The 21462-nt window shown below is 38.9% G+C and overlaps 1 protein-coding gene across 2 annotated transcripts in view; it reads right to left on the bottom strand.

Annotated features, from left to right (window-relative positions):
* ITGA8 (integrin subunit alpha 8) overlaps positions 1-21462 on the bottom strand; it is a 176795-nt gene that overhangs the window by 44638 nt on the left and 110695 nt on the right. For both annotated transcript variants that reach the window (XM_021696693.2, XM_021696694.2), the window contains 3 exons: positions 17439-17531; positions 13036-13115; positions 7702-7782 (listed from right to left, as the gene is read on the bottom strand). In XM_021696693.2, coding sequence (XP_021552368.2) covers positions 7702-7782; positions 13036-13115; positions 17439-17531 — 254 coding nt within the window. The remainder of the gene's footprint in view (positions 1-7701; positions 7783-13035; positions 13116-17438; positions 17532-21462) is intronic.

Below are 21462 nucleotides of genomic sequence, written 5' to 3'. Positions count from 1 at the left end.
ATAGGAAAGAGTTCCTTCCTATGAATTAATATGAAACAATTAAGTCTCTTTGTAGAAATACGTCCTAAAAAATGAGCAGGAATTACCCAATTTGGGAAGAATGGAGACAACAAACACATGAAAAAGCTACTCAGTCTCATTTAGGAATCAGGGAACGGCAAATTGGACCTTGAGTTAGATAGTATTTCTCATCCAACAGATTGGCTCAAAATGAAAAATGTGACCGTTTTATGAGTTAGTTAATAACATGTAACAGTGAAAACTTTCCTCCATGTCTTATGGAACAATAGGTAGGTATAATTACTTTGAAAAACAGTTTGGTACTATTTAATAAAGTTAAATAGTGTACACTGATCCTGAAATTCTACCTCTAAGCAGGTACCCTTCTGACATTCTTCCACATGTGTACCAGAAGATAGGTACAAGGAAGTTTGTAAAAAAGGAAAAAGAAAACCCCCAAGTGTTCATCAGGAGTAGAATGGATAAGTAAGTGTGGTGTAGCTTTACAATATTAAACTCTTCTGCAACTAAAATGAATGAACTATAGGCACATGCCCTAAAGTGGGTGAAAGTCAAAAACATTCATTTGACTGAAAAATATCACAGGGGCATACACAAAACAAGATTTTGTGTAGCTAAGGCTCAAAGAACTCTCTCTCATAGGCTACATAGCATGATCATTTATAACAATGGACCTGGAGACAGGCTGCCTGGACTTGCATTCTAGCTCTCCATGTCCTAGCTGTGTAGCCTTCAGCCCCTTGTGTCAAAATTTCCTCACCTGTTCAGCGAGGATATTGGTACATATTAAGATGTGCTAATGGGCTGGGGTAGCACATGGAAGGATCAAAACCGCGCTAGGTATTATTCTTCTTCTCTAATCCACGAGGTGGGCCTCACTGGTCCCAGGAGGGCAGGCAGGGCTCCTCCCATTGAGAGCAGCAGGGGGCAGCAGTGAGAGACCATGGCTCTGACTGCAGGGGCTTCGGTTGCCATCATGGAGGAGTGGGAACCACTCCGGACTGTGGAAAAGGAAAGGGAACTGGGATTGCTGTAGCCCAGTGACAATTCAGCCCAGAATACCAGTTGACGTTTTTAGCCAAGTCTTTGATTGTCCTGAAGAAATAAGAATTACAATAAAATCAATGGAGTCCACACTTGCATAAGAGAACTACAGACAGGGGGCGGAGCAAGATGGCGGAGGAGTAGGAGACCTGGGTGTCGTCTGGTCTCAGGAATTCAGCTGGATGGGGATCAAACCATTCTGAACACCTACAAACTCAACAGGAGATCGAAGAAAAGAAGAGCAACAACTCTCTCATCAGAAAAGCGACCACTTTCTGGAAGGTAGGACGTGCGGAGAAGTGAATCCGAGGCGATATTCGGGAGGATAGATGGCGGGGGAGGGGCCTCCGGTGGCCGCTTCTGGCAAGTGATAGAACCACGGAGCACAAAATCGGAACTTTTAGAAGTCTGCTCCACTGAGGGACGTCACCCTGGTGGCTAAGTGGGGGGTGGAACCCTCCGGGACAGTGTGGTCTCAGGACCCACGGGTCACAGAAAGACTGGGGGTGCCTGAGTGTGGCAGAGCTCCCAGGTATCGGAGCAGGGAAGCCGGCTGCAGAGGCGGAGCCCAGGCGCGGGCTCTCAGCTCGGGGTTGCCATAAACCGTGATCCGCGGCACAGTCGGGCCACTGCTCCTCCAGCAGGGACCCAACAAGCGGCAGATCCGGGGAGACTCACCTTCCTTCCCCGGGAGGAGTGGCACGGGAGCACACCGCAGGGATCTGCTGGGCTTGGAGACTCCACACGGGGTTATAAGCCAGAGATAGAAACGCTTGGTCACAGGCCGGGTGAGCACAGAGTGCGGCCAGAGACGGGGAGATGGGAGTGACTGACTGCTTTTCTCTGGGGGTGCACTGAAGAGCAGGGCCCCAAGTTCTCTGCTCCTCCAGGCGGAGATTGGGAGGCCGCCATTTTCACTCTCGGCCTCCAAAGCTGCACAGAAAGCTCGCAGGGAACAAAAGCCCCGGAGAGCAAACCCGAGCAGATTACTTAGCCCGGACCGGCAAGGGCGGGGCAATTCCGCCTCCAGCAGAGACATTTGGGAACCACGGCAACAGGCCCCACCCCCAGAAGATCAGTGAGAACAGCCAGCGAAGACCAAGTTTTACCGATCAATGAGAACGGCAGAACTCCAGTGCTAGGGGAATAATGCACATAGAATCCATGGCTATTTTCCCATGATTCTTTAGTCTTTCAAAGTTAATTTTTTTTTTTTAAAGATTTTACTTATTTATTCGACAGACAGAGACATAGCAAGAGAGGGAACACAAGCAGGGGGAGTGAGAGAGGGAGAAGCAGGCTTCCTACGGAGCAAGGAGCCCGATGCGGGGCTCGATCCCAGGACCCTGGGATCATGACCTGAGCCGAAGGCAGACACTTAACAACTGAGCCAGGCACCCCAAAAGTTAATTTTTTTAACTGTCTTTTTTTTTTTTGAATTTTTCTTTTTCCCTTTTTCAACGAACATCTTATCAATCCCTTTTTTAAAAAACATTTTTATTTTTCATTTTTAGAGTCATATTCTATCCCTTCATAGTAGTTACCCTTATTTTTGGCATATATATATATAAGTTGTTCTCTCTTTAAAATTTTGAGATACAGTTTCTTCTAACAGATCAAAATATACCCTAAATCTCTAGTGTATGGCTTTGTTCTAGTCTCCTGCCTGATCACATTCTCTCCCTTTTTTTCCCTCTTTTTTTCTTTAAATCCTCTTCTTTCTTTTTTCAAACAACTTCTTATCAATTCCTTTTATAAATTTTTTTATAATTTTCATCTTTACAGTCATATTCCATCCCTTCATCGTATCAACCCTTATTTTTGTACATATGTAAGTTTTTTTTCTTTAAAATTTTGGGAGGCACTTTCTTCTAACAGACCAAAATACACCTATATCTAGTGTGTGGCACTGCTCTATGCACCAGCCTGATCATATTTGATCATATTCTGTTTTTTTTTGTTATGTTTTTGTTTGTTTTTATCTTTTTCTTTTTCTTTTTCTCTTTCTCTTTCTTCTTTCTTTCCCTTCTTTTCCCCTGGCTTCAGGTCTTTTCTGATTTGCTTAGAGTATATTTTCTTTTCTTTTCTTTTCTTTTTTTTTTTAAGATTTTATTTATTTATTTGACACAGAGAGAGATAGTGAGAGCAGGAACACGAGCAGGGGGAGTGAGAGAGGGAGCCTGATGCGGGGCTCGATCCCAGGACCCTGGGATCATGACCTGAGCCGAAGGCAGCCGCTTAACGACTGAGCCACCCAGGCGCCCCATAGAGTATATTTTCTGGGGACGTTGTTACTCTGTTAGCATTTTGTTCTCTCATTCATCTATTCTCCTCTGGACAAAATGACAAGACGGAAAAAATCACCTCAACAAAAAGAACAAAAGGTAGTACCGACTGCCAGGGACCTACTTAATACGGACATTAGTATGATGTCAGATCTAGAGTTCAGAATCATGATCTTAAAGATACTAGCTGGGCTTGAAAAAAGCATGGAAGTTATTAGAGAAACGCTTTCTGGAGAAATAAAAGAACTAAAATCTAACCAAGTCAAAATCGAAAAGGCTATTAACGAGATGCAATAAAAAATGGGAGCGCTAACTGCTAGGATAAATGAGGCAGAAGAGAGAATCAGTGATATAGAAGACCAAATGATGGAAAATAAAGAAGCTGAGAAAAAGAGAGATAAACAACTACTGGATCACGAGGGCAGAATTTGAGAGATAAGCAATACCATAAGACGAAACAACATTAGGATAATTGGGATCCCAGAAGAAGAAGAAAGAGAGAGAGGGGCAGAAGGTATATGGAGCAAATTATAGCAGAGAACTTCCCTAATTTGGGGAAGGAAACAGGCATCAAAATCCAGGAGGCACAGAGAACCCCTCTCAAAATCAATAAAAATAGGTCAACACCCCGACATCTAATAGTAAAACTTACGAGTCTCAGAGACAAAGAGAAAATCCTGAAAGCAGCTCGGGAGAAGAGATATGTAACCTACAATGGTAGAAACATTAGATTGGCAACAGACCTATCCACAGAGACCTGGCAGGCCAGAAAGGACTGGCAGGATATATTCAGAGCACTAAATGAGAAAAATATGCAGCCAAGAATACTATATCCAGCTAGGCTGTCACTGAAAATAGAGGAGAGATAAAAAGCTTCCAGGACAAACAAAAACTAAAGGAATCTGCAAAAACGAAACCAGCCCTACGAGAAATATTGAAAGGGGTTCTCTAAGCAAAGAGAGAGCCTAAAAGCAACATAGACCAGAAAGGAACACAGACAATATACAGTAACAGTCACCTTACAGGCAATACAATGGCACTAAATTCCTATCTTTCAATAGTTACCCTGAATGTAAATGGGCTAAATGCCCTAATCCAAAGACACAGGCTATCAGACTGGATTAAAAAACAAGACCCATCAATATGTTGTCTGCAAGAGACTCATTTTAGACCCAAAGACACCCCCAGATTGAAAGTGAGGGGCTGGAAAACGATTTCCATGCTAATGGACACCAAAAGAAAGCTGGGGTGGCAATCCTTATATCAGACAATTTAGATTTTAAACCAAAGACTGTAATAAGAGATGAGGAAGGACACTATATCCTACTTAAAGGGTCTATCCAACAAGAAGATCTAACAATTGTAAATACTGATGCCCCTAACATGGGAGCAGCCAATTATATAAGGCAATTAATAACAAAAGCAAAGAAACACATTGACAACAGTACAATAATAGTGGGGGACTTTAACAACCCCCTCACTGAAATGGACAGATCATCTAAGCAAAAGATCAACAAGGAAATAAAGTCTTTAAATGACACACTGGACCAAATGGACTTCACAGATATATTCAGAACATTCCATCCAAAAGCAACGGAATACACATTCTTCTCTAGTGCCCATGGAACATTATCCAGAATCGATCACATCCTAGGTCACAAATCAGGTCTCAACCGGTACCAAAAGAATGGGATCATTCCCTGCCTATTTTCAGACCACAATGCTTTGAAACTAGAACTCAGTCACAAGAGGAAAGTCAGAAAGAAGTCAAATACATGGAGGCTAAAGAGCATCCTACTAAAGAATGAATGGGTCAACCAGGAAATTAAAGAAGAATTTAAAAAATTCATGGAAACCAATGAAAATGAAAACACAACTGTTCAAAATCTTTGGGATGCAGCAAAGGCAGTCCTAAGTGGAAAGTATATAGCAATACAAGCCTTTCTCAAGAAACAAGAAAGATATCAAATACACAACGTAACCCTACACCTAAAGGAGCTGGAGAAAGAACAGCAAATAAAGCCTAAACCCAGCAGGAGAAGAGAAATAATAAAGATCAGAGCAGAAATCAATGAAATAGAAACCAAAAGAACAGTAGAACAGATCAACGAAACTAGGAGCTCGTTCTTTGAAAGAATTAACAAGATTGATAAACCCCTGGCCATACTTATCAAAAAGAAAAGAGAAAGGACCCAAATCAACAAAATCATGAATGAAAGAGGAGAGATCACAACCAACACCAAAGAAATACAAACAATTATAAGAACATATTATGAGCAACTCTATGCCAGCAAATTAGATATCCTGGAAGAAATGGATGCATTCCTAGAGATGTCTCAACTACCAAAACTGAACCAGGAAGAAATAGAAAACCTGAACAGACCTATAACCACTAAGGAAATTGAAGCAGTCATCAAAAATCTCCCAACAAACAAAAACCCAGGGCCAGATGGCTTCCCAGGGGAATTCTACCAAACATTTCAAGAAGAATTAATACCTATTCTTCTGAAACTATTCCAAAAAATAGAAATGGAAGGAAAATTTTCAAACTCGTTTTAGGAGGCCAGCATTACCTTGATCCCCAAACCAGACAAAGACCCCATCAAAAAGGAGAATTATAGACCAATATCCCTGATGAACATGGACGCAAAAATTCTCACCAAAATACTAGCCAATAGGATCCAACAGTACATTAAAAGGATTATTCACCACGACCAAGTGGGATTTATCCCTGGGCTGCAAGGTTGGTTCAGCATCCGCAAATCAATCAACGTGATACAATACATTTACAAAAGAAAGAACAAGAACCATATGACCCTCTCAATAGATGCAGAAAAAGCATTTGACAAAGTACAGCATCCTTTCTTGATCAAATCTTCAGAGTATAGGGATAGAGGGTCCATACCTCAATATCATAAAAGCCATCTATGGAAAACCACAGCAAATATCATTCTCAATGGGGAAAACCTGAGAGCTTTCCCCCTAAGGTCAGGAATGCGGCAGGGATGTCCACTCTCATCACTGCTATTCAACATACTATTAGAAGTCCTAGCTACAGCAATCAGACTACAAAAAGAAATAAAAGACATCCAATTCGGCAAAGAAGAAGTCAAACTCTCACTGTTTGCAGATGATATGCTACTTTATGTGGAAAACCCCAAAGACTCCACCCCAAAACTGGTAGAACTCATACAGGAATTCAGCAAAGTGGCAGGATATAAAACCAATGCACAGAAATCAGTGGCATTCCTATACACCAACAACAAGACAGAAGAAGGAGAAATTAAGGAGTCGATCCCATTTACAATTGCACCCAAAACCGTAAGATACCTAGAAATAAATCTAACCAAAGAGGCAAAGGATCTGTACTCAGAAAACCATAAAATGCTCATGAAAGAAATTGAGGAAGACACAAAGAAATGGAAAAACATTCCATGCTCATGGATTGGAAGAACAAATATTGTGAAGATGTCAATGCTACCTAGAGCAATTTACACATTCAATGCAATCCCCATCAAAATACCATCATCTTTTTTCAAAGAAATGGAACAAATAATCCTAACACTTGTATGGAACCAGAAAAGACCCTGCATAGCCAGAGGAATGTTGAAAAAGCAAAGCAAAGCTGGCGGCATCACAATTCCGGACTTCCAGCTCTATTACAAAGCTGTCATCATCAAGACAGCATGGTACTGGCACAAAAACAGACACATAGATCAATGGAACAGAATAGAGAGCCCAGAAATGGACCCTCAACTCTATGGTCAACTCATCTTTGACAAAGCAGGAACGAATGTCCAATGGAAAAAAGACAGTCTCTTCAACAAATGGTGTTGGGAAAATTGGACAGCCACATGCAGAAGAATGAAACTGGACCATTTCCTTACACCACACACAAAAATAGACTCCAAATGGTTGAAAGACCTCAATGTACAAAAATGTAAATCCCAGAAACCCTCACATCTAAGAGTTAGCCATTTGTTCAACTCAAGATGTAGAATGATAAGGCTGAGTTTTCATTATGCCAAAATAATTACTGGAGAAGTGAGAGTTTTGGGCAATCACAGGTTTGTTGATTTTATCTGACTTCTTATCACTAGTTTTTATAGTCTGATTACTGACCTGTCAGTTTGGGGAATAAAGTGATCTCTTGTTTTGATATCCTTTGAGTTAATTACCATATAGGGTTTACTCTAGTTTTCAATGGAAGTCTAATGATGGGTAGAAAAGAATGAAATGAATTGTGATTGCTAATGCATTAGGCAAATTCCGTATAATTTTTACTAGTGTTTTTTCATAATTAAAGCTATTATTACAGTATAACTACTACAATGACTTGATTATTACTTACCCTCTTATTTCTACTTGAGCTACAGCAGTGATGTTGATTTGCAGGCTCACAAAATTGCTGTCCGGGTTGTCCTTGTTGGAACTAAAACACAAGGACAATATGATTTAAATATATTTTTTCAGACATGTTACAATATACCACCATAACATTCTGTAGATCAAAAGAACAACAAACATTACTAATACAATCATTCAGGAAACAATGGCATATCCATTCTACAAAATCATAACCATTTGAAAATGGAAATGCTAAGATTCTTTATGAGTAAAAGGAATGTAATAACTTTCCATGAAAAGACATCTTATCTGAAAACACAACAGACATCTAGAAAAGCTAACCCTTTTTTGTTTCAATGGCTAAACCAAGAAGGCAGCGAGCTGAGTTCATTTTCCAGCTTCTACTTTGGACACATTCCTTACTTCTCCGTGCATCAAGTTCATTGCCCATTAAATGGGAACGGAAGGCACAATCAACTCCTGATTCTCCATGCTAATAAAGAAGAGAACTAGCATGGATAATCTAAGAGCAGCATAATGGAAAAAGCGTTTGTGTTTGGCTCTGGAATGCATCATACCATACATTGTTTTGGCAGCAAATTTATCTTCCTTATGGTTTATTTCTGCAGTAATATTAAAATAAGTGTACATTCACTGCATGCTCACTGGCTGACTAGGGTGGGGGGCAAGAGTGAATTGAAATCATAGCCAATGGCGGGAAGAAGCAAGACCCTAGGAATCTGGGCAGCTCATGTTAAGGCATTTAGGAGATGACATAGATGTTGTCAGGTGCATCAAGAATCTCAGGATAGAAAGTGCGTGTTTGATAATGTTTCTTTGAACAGTGGCAAAATTATTTTTAAGTCTGCTGTTTTTTTTCTCTCAAGCAAATATAATTACTATGAAACTTAATTTTTTTTAAAAAAGATTTATTTAGTTATTTTAGAGAGAGAGAGCGTGGGGGGATTGAGGAGCAGAGGGAGAGGGAGAGAGAAACTCAAAGCAGATTCCATGCCGAGTGCAGAGCCCGGGGCGGGGCTCAATCTCACGACCCTGAGCCGAAACTAAGAGTCGGACGCTTAACTGAATGTGCCTCCCAGCTGTGCCTACATATGGAATTTAATTTTTAAAAAATGCATGTTAAGCATCCAGTCCTGTCAGGAAAATGAAACATGTTCTCACAAGAGGCTGGACCAGTAGCTGAGCTTTGAATGCAGACGCCATTTGCTTTTATAACCCCATTGTGCTTTCCCTAGAGTCACCCTCATATCCCAAAGATAATGCAGCTTTCAGCAAACAGATGTGGTCACACCACCACGGACAGGTCATGTTTATATCCAGGTCTCATTAAGAAGAGAAAGCCTCCTCTTTTCATCATCGACTTTCATGCAGATTCAATGATAAGCTTTCACACTGCAGTGGTGGTAATGGGGTATGTTCTGACTGGCTTTTGAAGCTTTCCAAATGTGAGAGCTGGAGAGATGATAAGAGCCGGCTTTCAAAGGAGGAGGAGACAGAATCGTTCCCACAATGCTTTTTGAAAAGCCTTGTCTGATTGTTTATACTGATAAGGCCACTTCAACCACAAACACACATAAAAGATATAAACAGGCCAATGTCAGGCTCATTTCCTGTCATGGGGCATCACAGCTAACCTTGTGATGAGTCTAGGGGGGCTTGTTCATCAAAGTTTGAACCCCAGTTTCCAGGCCACTTTATTGTTATCACATCTGGGGAAAATCAGTCAACTGAAGAGTTTTGTTTTATATTTTAATTACTGAATTGCTAACCAGCAAGAAGTCATTAAGTAATTCTACTTGTCACACATTGTGTAGTTCCAAATGCATGACGGGAAACTCTTTAGTTTAGAAATTTAAGTCTCATTGTTCCACACATTACCCAGACTTGGTTCAATTTTCTAGTTCTCACTGCTTTGCAGCAGTGGATATACAAATTAAGAAAAAAAAGTTTCATTTAAGCTGTCCCCTAATGTCATTGCATTTTGTTTCCACGTGGTTGAAATGACACAATTGTCTTTACTCACAGCACCCTGAAAATGTAAATAGGTGTCAGGCACTGAAATCATCTTCGGACAGAAGTCTCATCGGAAGCTGACAGAGGCTATTTTGCAAAGTAATGAGAGCAACGGCAGATGTGGAGACTAGATCTGGCCGGCTACTCAAAGTTGTCCTCTGTCACACAGCCTTGTCATGACATTTGGTGCTGTAATCAACCAGTGGTATCAACAATATGTCCTGGTAAGAAAGGCACTGGGCTTGATATATAACTTAGATGCTTCCTTGACCTCTTTCCTGGAAGGAAACCTCCCTCGCTAATACCACTGCTACGTTCAAACAAGCAATCCATCACCCACCGCCTGGACGCTGAGCTATTTATACTGCTGGTGCTAGTTCTATGCAGGAATGATGGATTTCCTCTCCATGACTACACCCTATGTCATGCACCAAGGATAAACATATTTTTTACTTATTGCTCTGATGCTATTTTCTTTTTCCTTACTGTTTCCTATTTTCTGTTTTCTAACATTCCCTCTGTGCTTTCTGTGGTCTTTGGAATGTCAGCAAATACAATACAATGTTCATTTCACCACGGCCGAGGAAGCAACGTCAATGACATCATGAAGACCTATTTGTATGTGGGAATTGCGATCTGAGACCCACTGTACTCAGGGAGGAGAACGTTTACATGTCACACAGAGCCACGGCGTGAAGAGACCATTTAATGCAAACATTTGGTAACATGAACTATTTTAAGTTTATTAATAAATAAAGCCCCGTTTCTCTTTTGGGTTCTGTTTGTGGAAAAGGACATTAAATGTGGGTAACAGTGGTCAATGTGGTCAAAAGCTTAAGAATTTAGACTTCAGAGCATTTGGTTTAATTTATTTTTGGTTTTAACACATTTAAATTGAATGCAAACTGTCCATTAAATACTTATTTATGTCCTTGGAAAGCATGTAGATAAATGCTCACCTCAGTGTTAAGTATTCTCAAACATTTTCATCTCTGAAATGTCTGTTTTGGGAATTTGATGGTTTATGTATGTCCCTGTAACCTCTCTGGTTCTTCATTTCTGCATTTTTATATATATTTTTCAAGATAATGTTAAAATAGTCATGAGTTTCTGTAGCATGTAAGGATAGAATATAATCACTGTCCATTCTTTTAGATGGAAGGGGGATGTTAAAATGTGGCCATTTCTATTTTCCATCAAATTTAGCACTTCATTGCTGAATTCACTATTTGAATGATGATCTCCAGGATGGATTTGGGGAAGGCATTTAGAACATCATTTGGTGTCCTTTGCTCCTTGAGTGAATTACTAGTTGCATTCATTCTGTTACCTGTAACTGTAATCAAAAGTAAGAAGGATGTGTCAAGGAATTTGCTTTACATCTTTGTACCAGATTTTCTTTCTAAATAAAGGGTTTATATTTCATGAGAGATGTATCTTCATGTCATTGCAGGACCAATGTCACAGACAGTAATGGTGAGAAAAAGAAACTTCAGGCTACCGTCTGGAGTGATGGTGGTCCTCACTATGGAGTGCCTTTACTTTTTTTCTTTTTTTCTGAAAACTTACAGATATTTCCCAAATGAAAATATTTAGGACTACCTGAAACTTTTGGAAGATATACATTTATATTGATACAAAGAAGTGATTTAATAAGCTTTTGGTAAAATGATATTACAGAATTCATTCTGTCTGCATCTCATCACTAAGATGGGTAAAAATTTTTAAAAATCTCTAGCAGAAAATAGCAAGTTAAATTTTAAAAAAGACCTAATTAAGGTCAGAAAAGGACCTAAGGTAAGTTAGAAAACCTTCCTTCTTAGAAATCTATCATAAAATTTAGGGGATGTGGTTTGTGATATTGGTTGTAGATTTTTAAAAAAATTTTAAAAAGATTTATTTCTTTGAGAGAGAGAGAGAAGAGAGAGAAAGAGAGAGAGAGAACATGAATGGGAGGGGCTGAGGGAGAGGGAGAGAATCCAAGCAGATTCCATGCTGAGCGTGGAGCCCAATGCGGGGCTTGATCTCAGGACCCTGAAATCATGACCTGAGCCAAAACCAAGAGTCAGTTGCCTGGCCAACTGCTCCATCCAGGTTCCCCTAGGTTGTAGATTTTAAAAATCTGCTATATTCTTATAGAGTTTATATACTTTTTAAAAACTCTAAACCTTTAATCAAAGCAGCTATTAAAAAGTAATCCATTGCACAAAGTTAACACTCTCCAATCACTTCTTACAGGACAGAAGGTAAGTTTAGAGATTGAGTCACACTGCACACTAGTATTTGAGAACCAAACTGTAGAGACGGACTTCAGAGTTGTGTTATAGTTAGAATAAGGGTCCACCACACTGAACAAATGCTGTTTATATCAATGTTGTTCAGACATTTAAAATTGCAGACCACAAAAGAAATATAGACATTTCACAGGGTATCTTACTATACACATTTATATTTATCTAATTGGATTGTTTCATGAACAGGACTCTGGTATATTACATTCTATTCCATCTCCTTTTCTTTTAATACTGGCCTGGAGCCATTAAATTGATCCCATTACTGGCTAATGGGTTGAAGTCCACAGTTGGGCTTTCATGCACACTGCTCCCTACAAGACTTCCCACTCATTAAATATTATTTTCAGCCATGAAGGAGCAAATGGAATAGACAGTGAAAAAGTAGTTACACTTGAACATCTGTAAAGGGTCAGTCTTAGGAAAAAGGGGCAGCTACTTACCTGCTTTGGCTTGTAGTTACCAGAGAAGGCCCTGAATGAAGGCTCTGAATGAATATATGATCACACCTGCTTCCTGCCGTGGTGCTCACAATGAAACTATCAGAGACTCATTGGTTCTTGAAGAGTTAGATTTCAAGATTGCAAATGTATAATCTATGCTTTTTTGCAAAAATTTTATTCTCAGGGATTAGCCGACCCCCAGCTGAGAGCATGGTGGGTATGTAGTAGGGTGTTGGTGAGGGTGGGAGAAGGGAAGTGAATCAGAATGAGGAAAAATGGAGGTAAATGCGAGTGGGAGGGTACCCAGGCCAAAATTTTTAGTAAAATAATTTGGCCTATAGAATAGATCTCTTTTCTAAAATAATAAAAATAAATAAATAAATAAATAAATTAATTAATTAATTTAAAAATTATGAAACTGAAATAACAGAAACAAAGGAAAAATGATCTGTGAAAGTCTGGGTTCTAATTTCAGGAGAACTTTTAAGGTTAAGGAGCTTGAAGAGTGGCCATTCATTTCACTCTCTATCTTGAATGCTGACCATAATTTTAGGCACTTAAAAATCTAACCTTCTGATTTGGAGATCGAAGTTAATGCTCATGTTTGTTTTCTCAAGATGTGGAACTGCAAATCGGAGGCCCAGAGAATACTAGAAGAAAAAAATCACAAGACACTAAGTTTATGACAGGGAGGGACTTTCTACACAGCGTAAAAATCTTTTTTAAGTCATCCCTGCAAATCTCCATCCTAGATTGCTGTCCTTTTCTTTGCTTCCACCCTGGGTTGCTGAGAGGAAGTCATGTAACTAAGATGACAGGGCCCAGACAATTCAAGTCCCCGTACATTGTGGTTCCTTCCCTTCATTTAGCCCCGTATGAACTCTTCTCCGGCCACCTTCCTATGTGCTAAATTAAAAGCAACCTAAATATATGAGAGATGATTGATTTGGATAACAGTAATGCTTGTGTTTGATGCACATTTAGGTAGTCATTGAAATTATGGCTGTGAAGTCTATGCAAAGATGTGGAAAATACTTCTAATGTAATGATGACCCATAAAGAAACAGTGCAACGTGTTTCACCTATTGTTTTAAAAGTTTATCAATGGAAAAATTACTGTACAGGAGTGAGGGTGTATGGTAAGAAAATATATCAGAATAACATGCTATGGTTATATTAAGGTTATGAGTGTACGGACTGTTTTTTCCACCTTTCTTTATTTTCTCAAGTTTTGAAGCCGTTCTTATTATTTTTTTAATTTGAGGATAGATTTTTTAAATGTTGGGGAAAATAAATCCAATGATAATATAAATAAGGAAGTAAAAATAAGAGCTAAGTAATTATATGACTTACTCTCCCATGTATTGTGGTAAACCTTACATGCCTTGTCTCACATAATCATGACAACCACCCCACAGGTAGGTACTGTGATTGCTGACATTTTACAATCGAGCAGTAATCTGAGGGTTAGGGAAATGAAGTTCCCTCCTCCAGGTGCACAGCAAGTGAATTGTAGAGTTGGAATTGAAATTCCTGCAAACTGACTCTGGGACCTGTACTCTTCCTGGCTACTACGCTATGAGAATCAAATCAGTGATTAAAAACTTGTGTTAATATGAACCAGTAATAATATGAACTAGTAAATCTTTATTTTTATCATAAGTCATCATCATTATTTAACTAGCCCTTACTGATTGTGCTACCAGCCAGGAACTGCCCTAGTGGCTTTATATACATCATATAATTGCACTGCTCCAAATATTCCTAAACATGGGGCTTCTCGAATTTCAATGTGACTCGTCCGAGGTATCACAACTGATAAATGGCAAAGCTGGGATTCAAAACCAGGTGTGTCTAATTATTAAGCCAATGCATCCTTACGCTGCAGCCACGATGAATTCCTTTATAATACCAAATGTGCGATTTTCGGTCAGACCTCTGGGACTTTGCACATAAACTCTTCTCTTCTTTGGAAACCTCTTAAAACTTTTCCTGCTTTTTCTACTTGAAGAGGTTCTACTCACGCTTCAAAGCTCAGGAAAAAGATCCTCCTGCAATATACTGTATGGTCCCACAGGCCAGGTCAGGCAGAAATTTTCTCTTTATTCCCTATCTCCTTCTTTGCTACTCTCCTATCACTCAACCTCTGATATTGCTAATTTTGAGTTTCTTATTGAATGGGGATTGTATATTTTCATCTTGATGTTGTGAGACTCTAGCTTAGTATCAGGCATATAGAAGGGGTATAATAAAAATGGTTGAAAGAATGATGTGAAGGAGTGTGCTGTTGTTTGCACAGTTCCAGTGATGGGGATCTTACTGTATTGGGAAGAAGCCTGGCTAATGTTGGTCTTCATTATAGAACAATTGATCCTGGGACAAAGACACAACAATGATGTGACAATTTTGTATCGGTAAGAGACCCATGTGTTTTCAACTAGAACCGAACACCAGATCTCTGAGCATTGATTCTAAAGAACCTCTGTGGGACCACTACTTTTTTGTTTTCCCTGACTGAGAGATTTTGCAAGTTTTTATGAATTCTTTTTGGCACATATAGATGTTATATGAAAATGACATTACTACTTATAAATCAGAAGTAATACGTCTGAATACTAACTAGAATGTTTTATTAAATTAAATAAAAAGTCTCTTGAAAATTCTTTTTTTAAAAATATTGGGACTAAAATAAATGGTCCTGGTGATTTATGATGCTTTTTAATATTTAGGACTGCTTTTACATTTGGAATTTTACTACAATCCACTGAGACTATTTTTTTTAAGTACAAAATGAAGAAGTAAATAAATCAAAATGTTTTATAACAAAACAGAATGCAATAAAATTTGATGTATTTAAGGGCATTAAAGGGCGAGATAAGAAAGCTATTAGGTTTCTTCCACTACAGACCTCACAGATAAATGAATACAAACAATTTACTTCCTTGACTTCCAAAAATTATTTGCGGGTAAAATGGATTGACATCCTGCCACATAAACACATACGTGGTTAAGACCACACTGCCATTTTTACCCTCCACTTGGAATGTCCCCAGTGGCCAATTTTTGTTCCAAGATTATTCTTAGTTATTAATGATCTTAGATGATCTCTAGTTTAGATTTAACACTTTGAATACTGACAAAGGAATGAGCGCCTGGTCACCTCTAGTTGCAAATCCTGCCACTACCATGTCAATTTCTTCCTCTTTGGCTTTGGGTAGACCTCTTCTCTACACCAAACTAGGTGGTTGGGTTTTTCTTGGACACTAGCCAAAGGACTTACTAGTCTCTAGATAAAAGGATTCGAATGAAAAATGTTCTAACTTCTCAGCTTAGAAATCCCATTCTATCTTTCATGGCTTCTTTTAAAAATCTCATCTCATCTGTTATTCATTAGTTTTTATCCAAGTACTTTTCACAATTTTGACAACCGGATAGAACATGGACTTTGTGTTCAGTCCTGGTTTAAACCTTGGTTTTGTCATTCAATACCTGTGTGACTTTGGGAAATTTATTTAACATAATATTTAACATTTCTCAGTTTCTTCACCTATAACATAGGAGAAATACTCAACTCATGGGATTGTTGGTTTTGAAAATTTAATGAGATAACATAAAAGACAGAGCACCCAGTGATGGGCTTATAACACAGAGGGCAATCAGTACATGTTAGCTAATAAAAATCTGTTATAGAATTTTATCTTTCATTTAAATATTTACTTTTTTTGACCCAACAAGTGAGTTTACTAGACTATAGCTTGGCACACTTCATAAATACCTGGGATCAATGGAATAGAGTTTATTAGGGTGTAGAAAAGCAAAAATACTATTCTAGCACAATACCCTAAAGTATAAATTGGGAATAGGTATTTCTTGATAGTTTCAAATGCTCAAATAAATGTGAGCGATCCTGGGCTAAAAGGTTTATTTACTGCAGGACTTCTCAGCACCTTTAAAATGCAAACGTGCATGTGAATGCCCCAGAGGAGGATATGATACTCAGCATTGACCACAGAACTCCCCTTTAAAGCCTTATCTCAAGGGATCAGTACTCTTTGGAATATATTTTGGGAAGCTATTCTAATACAAACCTATGCAATTATAAATTTTTATGAAAATTTTTTTCAAATAGGCCACTTTATTGATAATCATAAATATCTAATTTAAAACAGGAATATGTATGTTTAGTTTATGCAACATTTAAGTATGCAGTATTTGCAGATTTCAGAATTTTTTCTGATTTATGACTTCATAAGTATTGCCACTGAGATATTTATTACAAGAAGTTACTATGTGTACTTAAATGGCTATTGAATAAAATAAGCTTATTGTCCACAAGTCATCCTGAATGAAAAGTTCCTAAATCTGGAAACAAAGAAAAAGAAGAAGAAGAAAAACATGCCCTTATTCTTTCAAAAGCACATTACAGATCATTATTATCTTTTGTTTTTCTTGCTACAATTTTCTGTATTATTCTTCAATTAAAATACATGGAAAATATAGACCTGGTAAAGCTAACTCAAAAGCTGGGTTATGGTAACATTTTAATATAAAAATACTGTGAATGATATTATATGGGAGGTATGTCAAAAATAAAAGCTTAATCTTCCTTGCTAAAATCTTTATGTTATTTCTTAAGTCATTTACTGAATACAAAGAAAAAATTGCAGTGACATTCAAAGAAAAAATATACCAAGAGAAAATCTTCAGCAAAACATCTTCATAAAGCATCTAAAAGACATGTAAGAGTAAAGTCAAAAGAGAAAGCATATAAAAGTATTCATCTTTTTGAGTTTTTAACCTCAGATTCCCTACCCTGTATAGGATAGAATGTTTAATCTACCACCCTGGTAATTTCCTGCCTAATTCGTTTTAGTTGCCAGGTGCTAACCTGCTGAGTGCTAATTGGGGAGCTTTGTACTAGCTCTCTTTAAAATTCAATTAGAACTTAGTAAGGGCTTCTAGTTTTCTCTTACATTTGTTCCTGCCACCATAGGGTTCCCAAGGTCACATACCACCATCCTGGTTATATTTTCCATCTTGTACTCACAGCTCAGTGGTCGCAGGTCCTGCAATGGGAAAGAACACCACCATTGGAGCTCAGGGGACAAATAAGTTACATCCTGTCCCAAAGGCAACTCGGGAAGCTTCTCTTGATTTCAAACACCTGTGCGGGCAACTGTGCCCAAGAATTCATGTGTGACCATTAACTCAGAAGAGAAACTTGAGAGAAAAAAAAAGAATCAAAGTTTAATTATAGGAAGAAATTGGATTGGTAAACATACTTAGTGTGTTTCCCTGAGGAGGAAAATGCTTACTACATAAAATAATGAACATTTTAGAAATTATTTTCACTATTGCTAATGTTAAATTCGGGCCATGAAGATCACAGATAAGTAAACATCACTGAACAAAGCTATTCTTGCAAAAAATGAAATGACAGGTATTAGTAGAGGATATCATATGACTCGAGGAGCATTTGCAAAAGATTTGCTCTGAACACAAACTCCTACACACCATGGTCCTAGTTTGAGATTATACAATCAATCTTAGTTCCATCCTCTAAATACTTAAGATGGGAAGAGAATACTTTTATGTTTACCTAGTGCTTCCTGCTCCCTTCCTCCCCCATATCCTATTCTTGTTAGAAAGTATAAAAACTCAAGTTTGAAGAGGCATTATTTCCCTCTAATTTACTAAGTGCCACTAATATATGCCCTGTCACCCTCATTCCCAGAGATAAGCTTGCAGTAGGAAGACTTTCACAAAGGAGCAACCTTTTGGGAATTTTTGTCCCCGGAGAGGTCCAAGGAAGAGGGTTCTGAATATGAGGACCATTGGTCCATCTGTCAGCTCTACTGAAATTTCATCTAAGGAAGTAATGTGACTTTTCATGTAAAAGTTTCAGAAACCGTCCTCCATTCCATTCTTCCCACTTAATTCAGAAAGACCAAGATCCAACACCAAAACAAAGAAGTGCTAAACAAACACATCCAGGTAAAGAATTTTGTAAGTAAATCATATGCTTTGAGAAAATTAACTTCAGGGAAGCAGGGGGTTTTGTATCTGTTCTATTCCCAGAGCCTAGAACAGTGTTGGGCACAAAGTAGTAAAGGGGAGATGCAGAGCCGAAGTAGCTCCCACTACTTCCTAAGAGGAGTCTGAAATGAGATAGACAAAAACCCAAGTAACTATAAAATCCTCCCTCCTGTAATCAACCAGGGAGGCACGACCACTGAGAAGTCTGTTTAGACTCACGAGAAAGGAGTGAATGACTGATATCTGGAGGCAATTCAGTACATGCTCTGTCCAAATAATCTGAATGACATGTTAGTATTCTAAGCAGCTAAGAAACACAGTTTCAAAAAGCTGGTAACATTCTCTCCTCTGAAAGGTAGAATTAGCATGTATTTAAGTTCTTAAGGATCTGTATCTAACCCTAATTGTACAGAGAGAACTTTTGTGTTCGAATTATTAACTCAGTCCTGAAAACAGAAAAAAAGAACCCAGCAAAAGCTTTTCAAAATTTCCATGAGTCCTTTGAATATAATTCAAGGACTTAGTTTCTATAGTAAATATTTTATCTTATCTAAAGGTTAAAAGTTATATATACATTTTTTCCAGTTTTCTGGAAATAGCTTTTTTTCACATCAATCAAAGATATTTTCTTACCCCAGACCCTCCCACTTTTTCTTTTTTTAACCTTTATTTCCTTTCTCTGAGTGAAACAATGATTGTTTTTCTACATATTTCTAGGTTCTTTTCCTTAGCTGTTACAGGGACACGCCTGCTCTAATCCATTTATAGCTCTTAAGATATTATTCATTCACTAAAAATATTTACTGTGTACCTGCTGTTTACCAGGCATTGAAAAAAAGATCCACGTCCTCACTCAATTTCCAATGATTCTAACAATTGTAATAAGTAATCACAAGCAATTGTAACAAGCAATGGAAACATAATCAGTGCAGTTGGAGTTTTAGGATAGGAGAGAGTCATAGTGATAGGGAAGTTATGCACCTAGATTTAAGGACCAGAGCAGCGCCCCCGCGCCCCCCCCCAAAGAAGTGACATCAGAGCTGTGGGGGACAGTGCAGATCAGTGGCTCAGAGCCCGGGATCAGACCTAACAGTGGAGGTGTGAGGCTCGGTTCTGCTCTATACTAGCTGTGTAACTTTGGGCATGTTACTGAATTTCTCCTCGTCTACCAAGTGGGGGATACGGACAGACTTGCTGTTTCTCTATAAGGCTGTTATGGGGATTAAGTAAATTAAACCCATATAAGATCTCAGAGCAGTGCCCAGCCCATCTCAATTGCTCAATAAATGTTTGCAGCCTCAATCATGACCGAGCTGAAGCCTGAAGGATAAACAGAAAGGAGTAAGCTGGATATGGGGGAGGAGGGAGTGCAGTTGGTGCGTCCGAGAGAAGGAACAGCAGCCGCAATTTCTGTGGCAAGAGAGCACATGGGTATTACAGGAACCGGAGACAAAATCAGTCCTGCTGGAATTTAGGGTGTGGGGTAAAGGAAAGAATCAAAGCCCCGTCATGAGGCTAAAGGAGTAAACAGGGGCGATAGAATTAAGGGCCTTGTTAGTTACTGGGGTGATTTGGATTTTATCCAAAAAGTGATGGGGACCTAGTGAGGGTCTTCAGCAAGAAGCAGTAGGGTCAGATTTACATGGTAGGGAGAGGAGTACCCTGTGTGGAGGCAGGCAGGCAGCGAGATGAGTTAGAAGACTGTGGTCATCTCAGTAAAAGATCACGCCAGCCCAGATCAGCCCAGCCCAGTGACAGTGGCAGTTGCGTGGAGAGAAGAGACGAACTGGAGAGCCCGGGGCTGAGTGGGCTGTAGAAACGAGGTGGTTACCGGTATCATTCTCTGAGACAAGAAATGGGAGTGGGGGAGAAGCGTGAGTTTGGGAAGATGACAAGCCTAGTTCTGGACACGCTGAATGTGAGGTGGGTGTGAGGCCGAGAAAGGCAGCATGGGAGGTCCCCCATATAGCCAAATTCACAGACAGAAAGTCGAACGGGGCTTAGCAGGGGCCGGGGGAAGAGGGACTTAGTGTTGGGTGAGTACAGGGTCTCCATCTGGGAAGATGAAAACGTTCTGCGCTAGGTGTTGCACAAGAAGGCACAAGAAGGTACTTAATGCCACTGAACTGCACATTTAAAAAGCGGCTAAAATGGTAAATTTTATATTATATCTATTTTACAGCAATACTAATATCAGTAAGAATCATAATATAAAGCGCATAGGCCCTTATTAGAAAAAGTCAGCAAAGAGAAGCATGAAGTCTGGCTCAGTGAAGGTTTCCAGAGAAAGAGATGGTCAACATCTACATTTTCGAAAAGATGAATGTTTTTAACAAAAGAATAACAAAACTTACAATCAGATAATCCTAATATGTTTCCCCCTGGAGAAAAATGTCTAAAAAAAAAGAAAAAAAACTTGAACTGAGTTTAAATAAAAAGGTACACAAAACCTCAAACTGCTTAAAAACAAAGAATAAATTAGAACGTGGCTTAGTCATGTGAAATTCAAAGACCGAGCTAAATCTCTGCCCAAGGGAAATTGATGGAAGAAAAATAGTTAAGGACTTCTTTGAGGTTATGGATAATGTCTGTTGTGATGTTTACAGCCAAAGATAGAAGCGATAAACGTTCTCCCATATTTTCCACGCAACAAAGTGAACAGTAAACTGGATGTTTTGCTAAAAGAACATTTTAGAATAGATGCTTTGTTTAATGAAGTCAGGGGTGGAGGGACATGAAGGAATCAAATGAAAATAGGAGTGGAGCCCTGGAATATTTTTAAAAATAACATACTTGAACTTTTTTGTTTGTTTATACAGTTATTTGTGTGTTAGTGTGCATAGGTGATCTTTTTCTTTTCTTTTTTTTAAGATTTTATTTATTTATTTGAGAGAGAGAGAGCATGAGAGGGGGGAGGGTCAGAGGGAGAAGCAGACTCCCCGCCGAGCAGGGAGCCCGATG

This window comes from Neomonachus schauinslandi, chromosome 5, assembly GCF_002201575.2.
Source record: "Neomonachus schauinslandi chromosome 5, ASM220157v2, whole genome shotgun sequence".
Taxonomy (NCBI): Eukaryota; Metazoa; Chordata; class Mammalia; order Carnivora; family Phocidae; genus Neomonachus; species Neomonachus schauinslandi.
The sequence above is the reverse complement of the archived record's forward strand: the minus strand, read 5'-3'. Positions and strand labels throughout refer to the sequence as shown.